The sequence below is a fragment of the Haliotis asinina genome, chromosome 12, assembly GCF_037392515.1.
Source record: "Haliotis asinina isolate JCU_RB_2024 chromosome 12, JCU_Hal_asi_v2, whole genome shotgun sequence".
NCBI lineage: Eukaryota > Metazoa > Mollusca > Gastropoda > Lepetellida > Haliotidae > Haliotis > Haliotis asinina.
The window spans coordinates 36,029,817-36,045,374 of NC_090291.1; the positions used below are offsets into that span (position 1 = coordinate 36,029,817).

At 42.6% G+C, this 15,558-nt stretch overlaps 1 protein-coding gene across 1 annotated transcript; it reads right to left on the reverse strand.

Moving 5' to 3' along the window:
- Positions 1–454: 454 nt before the first annotated feature.
- On the reverse strand, positions 455–9,474 carry LOC137258336 (notch homolog 2 N-terminal-like protein A). Its single transcript, XM_067795976.1, has 6 exons — positions 9,389–9,474; positions 8,692–8,844; positions 7,933–8,022; positions 7,126–7,269; positions 754–843; positions 455–612 (listed from the first exon to the last, which is right to left on the reverse strand). Exons 1-6 carry the CDS (start codon positions 9,432–9,434, stop codon positions 527–529), a joined length of 609 nt encoding a protein of 202 aa, XP_067652077.1. The 5' UTR covers positions 9,435–9,474; the 3' UTR covers positions 455–526.
- Between the last annotated feature and the right edge of the window lie 6,084 nt (positions 9,475–15,558).

Here is a 15,558-nt window from a genome sequence, read left to right on the forward strand (position 1 = left end):
AGAATACAGATTGAAATTTGATCAAACAGGTTAGTGGTCATGCATTGGTCAGGATAGAAGCCTATTCTGAGTCTACTAATGGTCAATGGCTCAAGGACAGCTACAACTTCCAACACTCATAGCACGGTTATTATGATAAATTACGTTCTGTTTGTTTTCTGATCACTGGAGAAACAAGTCGTTGGTAGATGTTATTTTGTTACATATGCCAAACTTCAGATAAAAGCAACGTTATTCTACTTCATTTTCACCTGTGGTTTCAAGTTTCTATCTTGGGATTAAAGAAGAGTCTGAAGAAATGGTTCATTGATTCACGAAATGGTTTCACGAAGGGTTCATGTGACCCTTCAAGGAACAAGGTGAAATTAAACGAAAAGATTTTCATAATGGAATAATATGTATTTTGATTGTCAATCTGAAATGTAGGCTTATTGGCAGACTGCTAATAGGCTGATACGTTATCCGACTGGTAGGCGGATATGATATGAAGAATGATATGGAAGCGGATATAAGGCTGAGTAGGTCTCTAGGCCTTCATGGTAAGCTGCGCAACGATACACAGCACCGTTGCTGGAAAGGTGGTCACGTGGTCTGCTCCGGACAGAACACTCTCTGAAGAGGAATAATCAGATGATAAAAGTGTACAAATAGATTTGCTTGTATCGAAAGATGCTACTAAATAAGTAATATTAATCGATTCATCATTTCGGAGCTGTAGAAAAAATTAGACTTAAGAAGAAAAAAGCATCTCACCACACTTTCCCCCAGTGTAGCCCGTCGCACAGTTGCAACCTCGAGCTTCGCACGTGCCCCTGTTGTTGCAGTCAGCGTTGGTGTTGCAGGCTGAAACAGATGATAATGGCGTCACATTTGATTACGTCACGTGAGCTTTGATACAGTCTAGCTTCAGTTATATGAATGATGTGTCTGTTAGACCGAGTACCCGCAACACTATAACTGCCAATCAGAGAGCTTGAAAGAAATGGCGGTAAAATAAACATGGCTGACAGGGAAGACTACTTCGTGTAAATTCATATTGAAATAAGACGTGTCAACAAATGACACGATGTAGATACAACAGAAAGAGTGTTTCGCCACCATGAAACCACAAACCAGTGATTGGAGGGAAAGTCATCCTCGGCATGTCACGAATCGAACTGGCGATACACCATGAGTGTGACGATCGTAACTCTCATACCTTTACCAGAACGAAAGCCACTCGTAGAGCTATGCGATCAGAAAGATGTCTTAAAGTTTCTTTTTAACCGAGTTAATGTTCAAAAGAAACATTTTGGTTTTCAGCATCTGCAAGACTTGTAGTCACTTTACCATGGACATAACTCTAGCCGTGAAACATACCGGAGTTGTAGAGCATTGAATCTTCTTCCTTAGAGCTGCCCATGTTCCCCCAATGGTTTCCTTCCACATAACACCACTTTTAATTGCCCACAGATGAATATGTATTGACAGTCTGTACGTAAACAGCAAGCAAACAAATTCTTGGCCTGTGTCAGGGTCTAAACTATCTTAGCGCTAAGATAGTGCTCTACATTAACATGAACTTACGACTTATCACTTAGACAGCTTCCAAAATCCAGGCCCTGGAATGTAGGCTAACTCAAAGTGTTTAACTGTTTTACTTTACTAATGCAGATAAAAACAAAGCGGAATGGTTATAGAATAAAACCAGAAAAATGCCGGGAAAGTTGAGTAGCTCGTCGTTGACGTTAACTCGTCACACCAAAGATCCAAGTTCGAATCTCGTCATGGGTACAAACTGTGAAGGTCCTGTTTGGTGACCCCAGTCCTGATTTTGATTAATTCAATGTTGAAATCTGTTCTAGTATGACATAGGATCCAAAAATGGCTTTCATAAAGGTATTTATTTGAAATTACCATAATTAGTGTGTCACAACCCTCCAAATATCTATCTTTTTATTGGATGTAACCAGAACATCCCGATTGATATCTTGACGCTGAACTAAAACTTTCAACCAACAGTATATCAAGTTTGTGAGTGAGAGTAGTTTTACGCCGCTATTAGAAATATTCTACGGGTTATCCCCATTGCCCCAAATGTTCAAAGAATGAGTAGATTATCAAAAGTGTCCAGAAATCCATTTTATTGGAAACAATTTTTAGCAATGTAATGGGTTGGAAAGATACGTACAATATGTAAAACCTTCACTGCAGAATTGTGCATGCGAAACTCCAGTATAAACTGCTAAATACTTATTCACTCGACCTTCACCTCAACGGAAGCCCGTTGAGCAATGTTTACGTATGGGATGGAGAGGAATCTGGCTGATCCTACCTCCATGTCACAATGCTGACGTGTGGTTGGTTCACGTGATCCTGATATTCGGTTTATATATATATATAAACTTATATTGATGTTCCTGTACAACAGACTGAAGCGTGTCGACAAGAAAAAGAAATCAAGTGACACTACCCCCATTGATTGTGTTTTTATGGTTAGGTGTTATATCTCATGTGTCCTACGCTCTGTATGTAATCAACCCATCTGGTGTTTTAACACATACTGCGTATAATACCCAGGAGGATCCGCTTTAGAACTGGTGTTCAGTTGGCCATGCTTATCGTAACAGGACCAGGTGACTGACGGGACCTGGGCCTAGATTTTCGAAGCTCTCTTACCGCTAAGATAGTCGTAAGTTAATGTTAATGTATGGCACTTATGACTAACTTAGCGCTTAGAGAACTTCGAAAATCTGGGCTCAGGGCCCCGTTCCTGAAGGCGATCGTAGCACTACGACAGTCGCAAGTCTATGTTAAAGTGTGGGAGTTAGGATTGTAGTAGAGCTACGATCGCTTTCAGGAACGGGGCCCAGGTGACCAATGGGACCAGGTGACCAATGGGACCAGGCGAATAACGGGACCAGGTGGTCAGGCAGGTTGACTCGGTTGGTACATGTCATCGGTCATGTGTCCCTTACATGATGAGTTCAGAGCAACTCTTTTTACAACCGCTATTACTTAAGTGTCCAACTCTGTAAGTTATGTGTCCTCTGTAGACTCGAGCAATATTTTATAATCTGTTTTTAATACTCCAAAATAGAAAGGGTAGCCCAGGGTTGAGATGTCCAGTTACGGGTCCTATTCCCACATGGGTACAATGTGTGAAGCCTATTTCTGGTGCCCCCTCTCGTTATATTGCTAGAAAATTGCTAAATATTGTGGCGTAATTCTAACCTCACTCCATATGAGTGCCTGTCTGTCTTTAGCCCTTTGCTGAAGAGTTCTCTGATAACTTGGGGTGACTATTGAGCCGGAAACAACTATTGCGAATCGATAGCCCACGCACTACTGCCACAGCGATAGTCCACTGCAACACAATGCTGCCACAGCGAAAACCTATTGCAACACACTACTGCCACAGCGATAGTCTATTGCAACACAATACTGCCACAGCGATAGTCTATTGCAACACACTACTGCCACAGCGATAGCCTATTGCAACACACTACTGCCACAGCGATAGTCTATTGCAACACACTACTGTCACAGCGATAGTCTATTGCAACACACTACTGCCACAGCGATAGCCTATTGCAACACACTACTGCCACAGCGATAGCCTATTGCAACACACTACTGCCACAGCGATAGTCTATTGCAACACACTACTGCCACAGCGATAGTCTATTGCAACACACTACTGCCACAGCGATAGTCTATTGCAACACACTACTGTCACAGCGATAGCCTATTGCAACACACTACTGCCACAGCGATAGTCTATTGCAACACACTACTGCCACAGCGATAGCCTATTGCAACACAATACTGTCACAGCGATAGCCTATTGCAACACACTACTATCACAGCGATAGCCTATTGCAACACACTACTGCCACAGCGATAGCCTATTGCAACACACTACTGTCACAGCGATAGCCTATTGCAACACACTACTGCCACAGCGATAACCTATTGCAACACACTACTGCCACAGCGATAGTCTATTGCAACACACGACTGCCACAGCGATAGTCTATTGCAACACACTACTGTCACAGCGATAGTCTATTGCAACACACTACTGCCACAGCGACAGTCTATTGCAACACACTACTGCCACAGCGATAGCCTATTGCAACACAATACTGTCACAGCGATAGCCTATTGCAACACACTACTATCACAGCGATAGCCTATTGCAACACACTACTGCCACAGCGATAGCCTATTGCAACACACTACTGTCACAGCGATAGCTTATTGCAACACACTACTGCCACAGCGATAACCTATTGCAACACACTACTGCCACAGCGATAGTCTATTGCAACACACGACTGCCACAGCGATAGTCTATTGCAACACACTACTGTCACAGCGATAGTCTATTGCAACACACTACTGCCACAGCGACAGTCTATTGCAACACACTACTGCCACAGCGATAGTCTATTGCAACACACTACTGTCACAGCGATAGCCTATTGCAACACACTACTGCCACAGCGATAGCCTATTGCAACACACTACTGCCACAACGATAGCCTATTGCAACACACTACTGTCACAGCGACAGTCTATTGCAACACACTACTGCCACAGCGATAGTCTATTGCAACACACTACTGTCACAGCGATAGCCTATTGCAACACACTACTGCCACAGCGATAGCCTATTGCAACACACTACTGCCACAACGATAGTCTATTGCAACACACTACTGTCACAGCGATAGCCTATTGCAACACACTACTGCCACAGCGATAGTCTATTGCAACACACTACTGCCAGAGCGATAGCCTATTGCAACACACTACTATCACAGCGATAGTCTATTGCAACACACTACTGCCACAGCGATAGTCTATTGCAACACACTACTGCCACAGCGATAACCTATTGCAACACACTACTGCCACAGCGATAGTCTATTGCAACACACGACTGCCACAGCGATAGTCTATTGCAACACACTACTGTCACAGCGATAGTCTATTGCAACACACTACTGCCACAGCGACAGTCTATTGCAACACACTACTGCCACAGCGATAGTCTATTGCAACACACTACTGTCACAGCGATAGCCTATTGCAACACACTACTGCCACAGCGATAGCCTATTGCAACACACTACTGCCACAACGATAGCCTATTGCAACACACTACTGTCACAGCGACAGTCTATTGCAACACACTACTGCCACAGCGATAGTCTATTGCAACACACTACTGTCACAGCGATAGCCTATTGCAACACACTACTGCCACAGCGATAGCCTATTGCAACACACTACTGCCACAACGATAGTCTATTGCAACACACTACTGTCACAGCGATAGCCTATTGCAACACACTACTGCCACAGCGATAGTCTATTGCAACACACTACTGCCAGAGCGATAGCCTATTGCAACACACTACTATCACAGCGATAGTCTATTGCAACACACTACTGCCACAGCGATAGCCTATTGCAACACATTACTGCCACATCGATAGCCTATTGCAACACACTACTGCCACAGCGATAGTCTATTGCAACACACTACTGCCACAGCGATAGTCTATTGCAACACACTACTGTCACAGCGATAGCCTATTGCAACACACTACTGCCACAGCGATAGTCTATTGCAACACACTACTGCCACAGCGATAGTCTATTGCAACACACTACTGCCACAGCGATAGTCTATTGCAACACACTACTGCCACAGCGATAGCCTATTGCAACACAATACTGCCACAGCGATAGTCTATTGCAACCAACTATTGCAACACTGTTGCAATAATTTGTTTTTCTTCCGTTGAATTGTCTTGCCTGAAGTGAACTCCCAAATGAATGTATAGTTTATATGAAGTAAACAACCAACTTGAACTAGCTTCAGTCTCTCATAATAACTGACAAGAAACGTGAAATCTAGATCAAGCAAACAGTTAAAATATAAACCCACTGAAGCCGTACCCAAAAAAATATAAATATTTGCGAAAAATAAGTTAATAGCTATCGATAGTCACACATACAATTGATTCATCCATATTTGGGGAAAATAAGTTAATAACTATCGATAGTCACACATACAATTGATTCATCCATATTTGGGAAAAATAAGTTAATAACTATCGATAGTCACACATACAATCGATTCATCGATAATTTTTCGTTTCTACCTTCGATCAATTGCTATCGGAGACTCAACAAGTGCAATTCTTCTATGGTTGCATCCTTACAGCCCTACAAAGAAATGTCATGTACCACCACTCTTGATCAGAATCGATACATAAAACAACGTAGACAGCATAGATAGAAAGAGATAGCTAGGTGCGTGTGAAATAGGTGGCATGCTCCATTCGATTCCAAAGGTATGGTTCCATGCTTGATTGATAACGCACACATGCCTTAATGAATTAATGATGACATCATGAACTAAAGGACGCATTTATTGATTGAGTCTGAAAAATGTCAGTACTTTCATACGATGAAATATTCAAGTTTTTTTGTGAGTTTTTTGACAAATAACCCATATCTGATAGATTTCTAATTGAATCACCTTTACCCGCTCCACATGTCTTCACACGTAGGGTGTATTTGATTACCTGTCTTGACACCTCTTTACATATAGCTTGTTTGTGGTTACCTGCTTGACCTGTCTTTACATATAGCTTGGCGTAATTCTAACCTTACTCCATATGAGTGCCTGTCGGTCTTTAACCCTCTGCTGAAGCGTTCTCTGATAATGACCACAGCAACTTCTGCGGAGCATTTTGGGTAACATATTTTTAAAAATTGATCTTTTCTGAATCAGAAATCATATCACTACCCCTGACCCAGCCCAGATGCATCTTTAATGGTTACCGATTATTGGTCCTAATGACTATTAGGCCGGAAACAAATATTGCAACTATAACCTCTTTACATATAGCTTGTTTGTGGTTACCTGCTTGACACCTCTTTACATATAGCTTGTTTGTGGTTACCTGCTTGACACCTCTTTACATATAGGCGATATCTTTCTACCTGCTTAGCATATCTTTACATATAGGTTGTATATGGTTACCTGCTTGGCATTTCTTTACATGCAGGTGATATCTGGTTACCTACTTGACATCTCTTTACATACAGGTTGTATATGGTTACCTGCTTGGCATCTCTTCCCTTCATAGCCGGTTGGACAAGAACACACTCCCTCAGTCACGGTTGAGTTGCAGGTGCCGCCGTTGGCGCATGGATGCGCAGAGGAGCACACGTCCCCGGAAACCACTGCTGGTGGTGTCGCTGACTCTGTTAAAATAAAACATGAAGTGCCCTCTTAACATCCACGTCTATCCTGTTCTTCCTATCTCGTGGAGCAGTTGGGAAGCTTAGTGGTTAAAGTGTTCACTCGTCAAGCCGAAGCCCCAGGTCGATTCCCCACATGGCTACAGTGTATGAAGCCTAATCTTGGTGTCCCCCTTTGTGATATTGCTGGAATATTACTAAAAGTGGCGTAGAACTAAATCTCACGTACTTAATGTGTATCCTGTTCTTAATTCTGTAAAGTTAAGAGAATATGTGCAGTCTTTGTACACCAACTTAGTGTGACAATGAGATGCACACGTAGCTACATATTATAATAACAGATATAGTAGTGTGAAGCAAGTCATGATGTTTTGAGTGATGATCCAGATACATGCCACGTGATGGTGTTACACCCTTTGGATAAATCCAACCCTGTAACACATCACGTGATGGTGTTACAACCGTCTGGAAGAAACCAGTCCAGGTACATTTCACATTGTAGTGTTACACTCTACTGGTAGAAACAAGTCCAGAAAATGTTACGGGAACGTGTGAAATCCTGGTTATCGTGTAATGTAAATTTGTTGTAAAGTTGAAAGTTCATTGCTATCAAAGTGAAAAACATAATGAGACACGTTCTGTATAAAAATGGATTAATCAACCTACCACACTTTCCTCCTGTGTACCCTGGTGCGCAAATGCAGGCTTCTCTTTGACATGTGGCTCCGTTCATGCAGTCTTCATTCGTGGAACACTCTGTTTATTAAAAAAAACAGATTTAGTGTAAACCTATAAATATCGGATATTAAACATTTTCAGTTGAAAACAGAGGGCATTCGATATAAAAGTATTAACATTTAAAGAAAATCAGTTGAAAAACAAGAAGGGAGTTGATGTAAATATAAAAAACGTCGGAGTTTAAAGCCATTCATTGTGAGGTAAAGCCGTGAATGTCTTTGAGAAGCACAATTACTGTACAAGTTTAATAAGAGATCGTTGACGTAATTGACATTAACAATAATCTCTCCAACGCATGCCGACTAAACCTGAAATATACATGACTGCTTCTGGTTTATCGCAAAGATCACCATTCCATGAAGACCTTACCCCGTGGCCATGCTTAAGTGACTAGAACGAAGTAAGTACGGCGTGTATAAGCACGCCGCCTTGTAAAACGCCACACTCAGCAAAAATAAATTATCTTTTCTGGACCAGGCAATCAAGTGATCAAGCGCATGGGCATTGATGTACGCAACTGGGATACGATGACATGTGTCAACCAAAACACTCTGTCAGTTAAGCGACCTCTTACGACAAGCATGTGTTGGCAAGACCAGTTCTAACCAGGATCTTCACGGGTAGTCTGAAGAGCAACTATAGCTCATGATTTGCATGGTCAGCAACCAAAAATCGCCCAAACGTTACCTTTTTGACACCTCAAGCCAGTGTATCCTGTAGGGCACGTACAAGCGCCGTTGTTGGCATCACCGGTGGGATCACAAGTTCCTCCGTTCATACAGCCATGTTTGTCTGAACAATATTGGCCGTACGACCCTCCACCTTCAACAATGCCGGACACTGAAACATGCAAGAATGTGATACATATCCCACTATAGCATTCAACGGAATGGGAGAAAATGCTATTAAGGTGTGGAAATGTTCAGTTCTGTTTTATCAGTATACTTTGATATGTGGGAGTTTCGGTTGAAGCAGAGACCATCTATTATATGGCCTTTGGTTGAAGGTATGTGTCCTTCGTATTGCCCCTAAACACGAGGAACCGTAAACATAAAATACGACATGCAATGTCTGACTGTGTATTGACGTATAAAATTGTAATTCAAATGCAAACAATTTGACGTGCACAACAGCTTCCACTTGTACACCTTATCTGTGGTTCACAATGTGTAGATTATAGCAATGTTTTTAACACAATGTATTGGTTTTAGGACTCAACCCAACAGAAGTACTATAATCTGTACTTTACTGAGAAAGTGCACTCCCAGATATGACATTGATACATTTCTATTCAAAATAAGCGCAATGCCAGTTCTAACATGTGTTAACTTTTAAAATGCAAAACAAACATATCTTTTGTGAAAGATTGCACATTAACACGCACCTGCAAGCAGAAGAATTGCACCGACAAGGGAGTAGCACATTTTCATCTTCTTGGTAACAAGAGAAGATGGATCTCCGTGCACCTTGAGGAAATACCCCGACTCTGGTGGCGTTGTGTTAGGGTTGTCTATTCAAAGGCTTTGTTGCCACAGGTGAAAGCAAAACAGTAACGCTTCAGGAGTTCCAGCATTAAAAGATGTTCATGAATTGTTCACGGATGATGCCTTTCATTAAGACGAAAGGATACATGAGACGTAGAGTACAGGAAGTATACGGGAAAGATGTGTAGGGTATAAAACATAGGGTACAAGTGACACGGGTACACGGGACGTAGTGTACAGGAAATAATGGGAACAAGATAGGGTACAGGAGACGTAAGGTACAGGAGACGTTGGGTAAAGGAGACGTAGGATACAGGAAGTAATGGGAACCAGATGTATAGGGTATAAACGATAGGGTAAATGAGACGTAGGATACAGGAATGAGTGAGTGAGTTTTAGTTTTACGCCGCACTCAGCAATATTCCAGCTATATGGCGGCGGTCTGTAAATAATCGAGTCTGGACCAGACAGTCCAGTGATCAACAACATGAGCATCGATCTGCGTAATTGGGAATCGATGACAATCGAATCACAGTCAGCGAGCCTGACCACCCGATCCCGTTAGTCACCCCTTACGACAAGCTGAGTCGCCTTTTATGGCAAGCATGGGTTGCTGAAGGCCTATTCTACCCCGGGACCTTCACGGGTCTAGGATACAGGAAGTGTAGGGAACCAGATGTGTAGGGTATTAAAGATAGGGTAAATGAGACGTAGAATTCAGGAGACGTAGCGTACAGGAAGTACAGGGAACCAGATGTCATTTGAAGAACTGCTTGAAGTTGTCCCGAAATAGAGTGAGTTGCACTTGGCGCCGAGAATGCAAAATTGGAGATCTCAACAGATGCAGATGGGGGCGATTGATTAAAATTGCTAACTCACCCTTTCTTCGAAATGTTACTTCCTGGAACAACGGAAACAACTGGCGTCCTTTTCGGCTGCTCAAGACCCTACCAGTATCATGAGTGGCATCCAAGGGTATCGTTGACGGGATTGACTCGTCTGTACATGGAATGAGTAAGGCTGATGAAGGTCATAGGCACTTGGGTCCATCTCTGCGAAACGCCCGATTGAGTCCAGGCGCAGTTGTCGGCCTTGGTTAGGGGTCAGTCAGTCTTCTTCGAATGTCGTCCTGAAGGTGTTTTATTCGATTTATATCCGGACTTAGTATAAGCCATTGTAGGGATTGGATGCCATGACGTCCTAGGAAGTCCAGTGTTGTGGGCACGTGCGTTGTCTTGCGGGAAGGTGTGATTTCTGTGACGTACAAAATGAGGTAAAATTTGAGATTGGTCTTTATAGTGAGCAGGTGTCATGTCATTTCCTCGTCCTGGACCGCGATTTTGGAACACCAAGGGGCCATATCCCCCTGGCGGCCGATGATCGAAACCAAGTGAATCCTTAAGGTTTCGTCTCTGTATTGAATAGCAGTTAAATTGACCTGAGGGCGCACACAGTTAGATCTATTTGTGTAGGATACTGGATACAGCTGCATTTGCCATTGCTTTGCTGGGTAGATTCTTTCCTTTAGCTTGAAAAGACCAATGTCCGTCTTAAAGCAAAACGGCTTCATATAGGCAATGCCCCTGCTGACGAATCTTCAGAACTGAATATGCATATTGCATGTCTCAATGGCATTTTCATGCAAATTGAAACGTTGGAACGTTTATGCGCATCAAACACTCCGAAGTTGCGTTTTTGTGCTGCGCATGCGTTCCATGTACATAAATCGGCATTGTGATGGCATTATGAATTCATACACTGAAACATTATTTTAGAACACATTTCAAATTTCATAAACAATATCAATATCACCAATCCGTTTTTTATGAGTATAATATGCAATATACTGCAATACCTCTGCAACGCTTGTGTGAAATGCTAAATGCAAACAAGGTCACCTATGACGTTGTTATCAAGTGACGACACGCTGCATAAATATTATGATTTCATGACATCTTCCATACGCACTGTGTATAACCCGTGAAAGCAGGCCAAAAATTGGCCTTCAGCAACCCATACTTGTAAAAGACGGCGAACGGGACCAGATGGTCAGGCTCGCTGACTCGGTTGACATATGTCATAGTATCCCAGATGCATAGATCGTTCATATCGTGGATAACTGGCTCGTCTGGTCCAGATTCAACTTGAACAGTGCTGATTGTGGCGTAAAGCTAAACTCACTCACTGTCTGTAGTGTCCATGCTTTCTGTTAAATGTATTATATTTTATGGCGGCTTCTATTAACTGGGTCGGTCAGTGGGAGAAAGTGAGATGGGACTCTTTCGTCATCATTACTGCAGTATCTCTGCGGGCGATATTAGAAACGGGCTCCACATATATCATATGCATTTGGGGAACTGAACCCGGGCTTTCGGCTTGATGGGAAAGCTTTTACCACCAGGCTACTCCAGCCGTTTCGCTGGGCGTTAGGGGCGGCGGGGTAACCTAGTGGTTAAAACGTTCGTCACGCCGAAGACTCGGGTTCGATTCCCTTCATGTGTACTCTGTGTTAAAACCATTTCTGGTGTCCCCCGCCGTGATATTGCTGGAATATTGCTAAAAGCAGCGTAATATTATATTATGTCAGTCGACACAAACACCACCCAACGACAGGGAAATCACGTCACATAACCTGACTGACTCATTCCAGTGACTGACTCAACTGAAACCTACTAAGTTTACTGGAGATCGGATGAACACCATTGCTGTAGAGAATGATTACAGGAGATCGACTGGACACCATGGCTGTAGAGAATGATTACAGGAGATTGGATGGACACCATGGCCGTAGAGAGTGTTTCCTGGAGAGCGAATAGACACCACGACCGTGGAGAATGTTTACTGGAGATCGGATGGATAACATGGTTGTAGAGAATGTTTCCTGGAGTTTAGATGGGCAAGTGACAGTAGAAAATGTTTCCTGGAGAACGGATGTACACCATGGTTGTAAATAATGTTTACTGGAGATTGGATAGATAACATGGCTGTAGAGAATGTTTAATGGACATTGAATGGACACCATTGTTGTAGAGAATGTTTACTGGAGATCGGATGGACACAATGACGGAAGAGAATGTTTATTGGAGATCGGATGGATAACATGGCTGTAGAGAATGTTTCCTGGAGTTTTGATGGACAAGTGACAGTAGAAAATGTTTCCTGGAGAACGGATGTACACCATGGTTGTAAATAATGTTTACTGGAGATCGGATGGATAACATGGTTGTAGAGAATGTTTCCTGGAGTTTGATGGACAAGTGACAGTAGAAAATGTTTCCTGGAGAACGGATGTACAACATGGTTGTAAATAATGTTTACTGGAGATCGGATGGATAACATGGCTGTAGAGAATGTTCAATGGACATTGAATGGACACCATTGTTGTAGAGAATGTTTACTGGAGATCGGATGGACACAATGACGGAAGAGAATGTTTACTGGAGATCGGATGGATAACATGGCTGTAGAGAATGTTTCCTGGAGTTTGATGGACAAGTGACAGTAGAAAATGTTTCCTGGAGAACGGATGTACACCATGGTTGTAAATAATGTTTACTGGAGATTGGATGGATAACATGGCTGTAGAGAATGTTCAATGGACATTGAATGGACACCATTGTTGTAGAGAATGTTTACTGGAGATCGGATGGACACAATGACGGAAGAGAATGTTTACTGGAGATCGGATGGATAACATGGCTGTAGAGAATGTTTCCTGGAGTTTGATGGACAAGTGACAGTAGAAAATGTTTCCTGGAGAACGGATGTACACCATGGTTGTAAAAGTGTTTACTGGAGATCGGATGGATAACATGGCTGTAGAGAATGTTTAATGGACATTGAATGGACACCATTGTTGTAGAGAATGTTTACTGGAGATCGGATGGACACAATGACGGAAGAGAATGTTTACTGGAGATCGGATGGATAACATGGCTGTAGAGAATGTTTCCTGGAGTTTGATGGACAAGTGACAGTAGAAAATGTTTCCTGGAGAACGGATGTACACCATGGTTGTAAAAGTGTTTACTGGAGATCGGATGGATAACATGGCTGTAGAGAATGTTCAATGGACATTGAATGGACACCATTGTTGTAGAGAATGTTTACTGGAGATCGGATGGACACAGTGACGGAAGAGAATGTTTACTGGAGATCGGATGGATAACATGGCTGTAGAGAATGTTTCCTGGAGTTTTGATGGACAAGTGACTGTAGAAAATATTTCCTGGAGAACGGATGTACACCATGGTTGTAAATAATGTTTACTGGAGATCGAATGTTCACGGTTTCAGTAATGCCATAGCGTGAAACATAAACGTACAGATTTACTGCCGGTAAACCAAACCATGCCTTGGCAAAGTAGTATAGGCAGTAGTTCTAACTCAGTTACCTACCGGATTGTAGGCTTATTGTAGGAGGAAGATTCACAATGGCGGCCGTAAATGTATACCTGTTGAAACCCATGGACCGAAGTGTAGTGACAGTAGTTTAGAAATCATACGATTTTACGGGAGACAACTCTTGCTGCCCTCACGCTGCCTTTGATCGGGATAGGGTACGAGTAAGGGATACGGTGATCAGACGGTAGTTATAAGACACAGGTTGATCGTTTTTCTGTCGGAATACAGACCAGATTACTTCCACAGGACCCCGTTTTTGTTTCCTTGTGGGATTCCGGCACAGACAATTTCCACAGTACCCTATGTTTATCTTACTGTGGGGTTCCGAGGCAGACTGATTCCACAGAATTTCATCTTCGTTTCCCTGTGGGATTTCGGGGCAGACTATTTCCACAGAATTTCATGTTTGTTTCCCTGTAGGGTTCCGGAGCAGACGATTTCCACAAAATTTCATGTTTAGTATCTTACTCTAGTCTGTCGTACAGAACCTGAAGCAAATATATCCAAGAAAGACCATGCAAGTCTAGGAAATGTGGCAAGTCTAATTCGTGTAAAGGTCCCTGTGGGATTCTGGGGCAGACTATTTCCACAGAATTCCATGTTTGTCTCCCTGCAGCATTCCGGAGCAGACTATTTCCACATTCATTCATGTTTGTATCCCTGCAGGTTTCCGGAGCAGACTATTTCCACATTCATTCATGTTTGTCTCCCTGCAGGATTCCGGAAGAGACTATTTCCACATTCATTCATGTTTGTCTCCCTGCAGGATTCTGGAGCAGACTATTTCCACATTCATTCATGTTTGTTTCCCTGCAGGATTCCGGAGCAGACCATTTCCACAGAATTTCATGTTTGTTTCCCTGCAGGATTCCGGAGCAGACCATTTCCACAGAATTTCATGTTTGTTTCCCTGCAGGAGTCCGGAGCAGACTATTTCCACAAAATTTCATGTTTAGTATCTTACTCAAGTCTGTCGTACAGAACCTGAAGCAAATACATCCAAGAAAGACCATGCAAGTCTAGGAAATGTGGCAAGTCTAATTCGTGTAAAGGTCCCTGTGGGATTCTGGGGCAGACTATTTCCACAGAATTCCATGTTTGTCTCCCTGCAGCATTCCGGAGCAGACCATTTCCACATTCATTCATGTTTGTATCCCTGCAGGAGTCCGGAGCAGACTATTTCCACAAAATTTCATGTTTAGTATCTTACTCTAGTCTGTCGTACAGAGCCTGAAGTATAAATATCCAAGAAAGACCATGCAAGTCTAGGAAATGTGGCAAGTCTAGATTCCCTTAGCTTCAGGAAAACGAAGAAAGTCTCAGGCCTCCATTTCATTATACTGTTTTTACTATGAACTTTTTTTCAGTAAAATATGTTAAATATCCTAGGACCCCCTCCTTAAAGCTGTATTTCCTGACTGACGCTGTTTGTAGTGACTGGCTCGGTGTTTGACTTTGCATGGATTTATGTTCAAGTATCTTGTGGGTGGGATTTGACAGGCTGATTGTGTGTCGGGCGGAGATCGACATTTTTGACTGCACAAGACTCGCTTATGTACGGACTCAGATGCACCTAAAATAACACAGATCATGGATCCAAAAAATACATTCTCTCATTTATGAGTGATGTAACGATCAACATCAACGATTTTCAACAACGTAAAACT

Bases quoted from the DNA above. Each gene is read 5' to 3' on its own strand.
- LOC137258336 (XM_067795976.1), bottom strand. From the start codon at position 9,434: ATGAAAATGTGCTACTCCCTTGTCGGTGCAATTCTTCTGCTTGCAG. The intron at 8,023-8,691 runs GTAACGTTTGGG...TTTAATAAACAG, and splicing joins TGGCTTGAGGTGTCAAAAAG to AGTGTTCCACGAATGAAGAC. The intron at 7,270-7,932 runs GTAGGTTGATTA...TTATTTTAACAG, and splicing joins GTACACAGGAGGAAAGTGTG to AGTCAGCGACACCACCAGCA.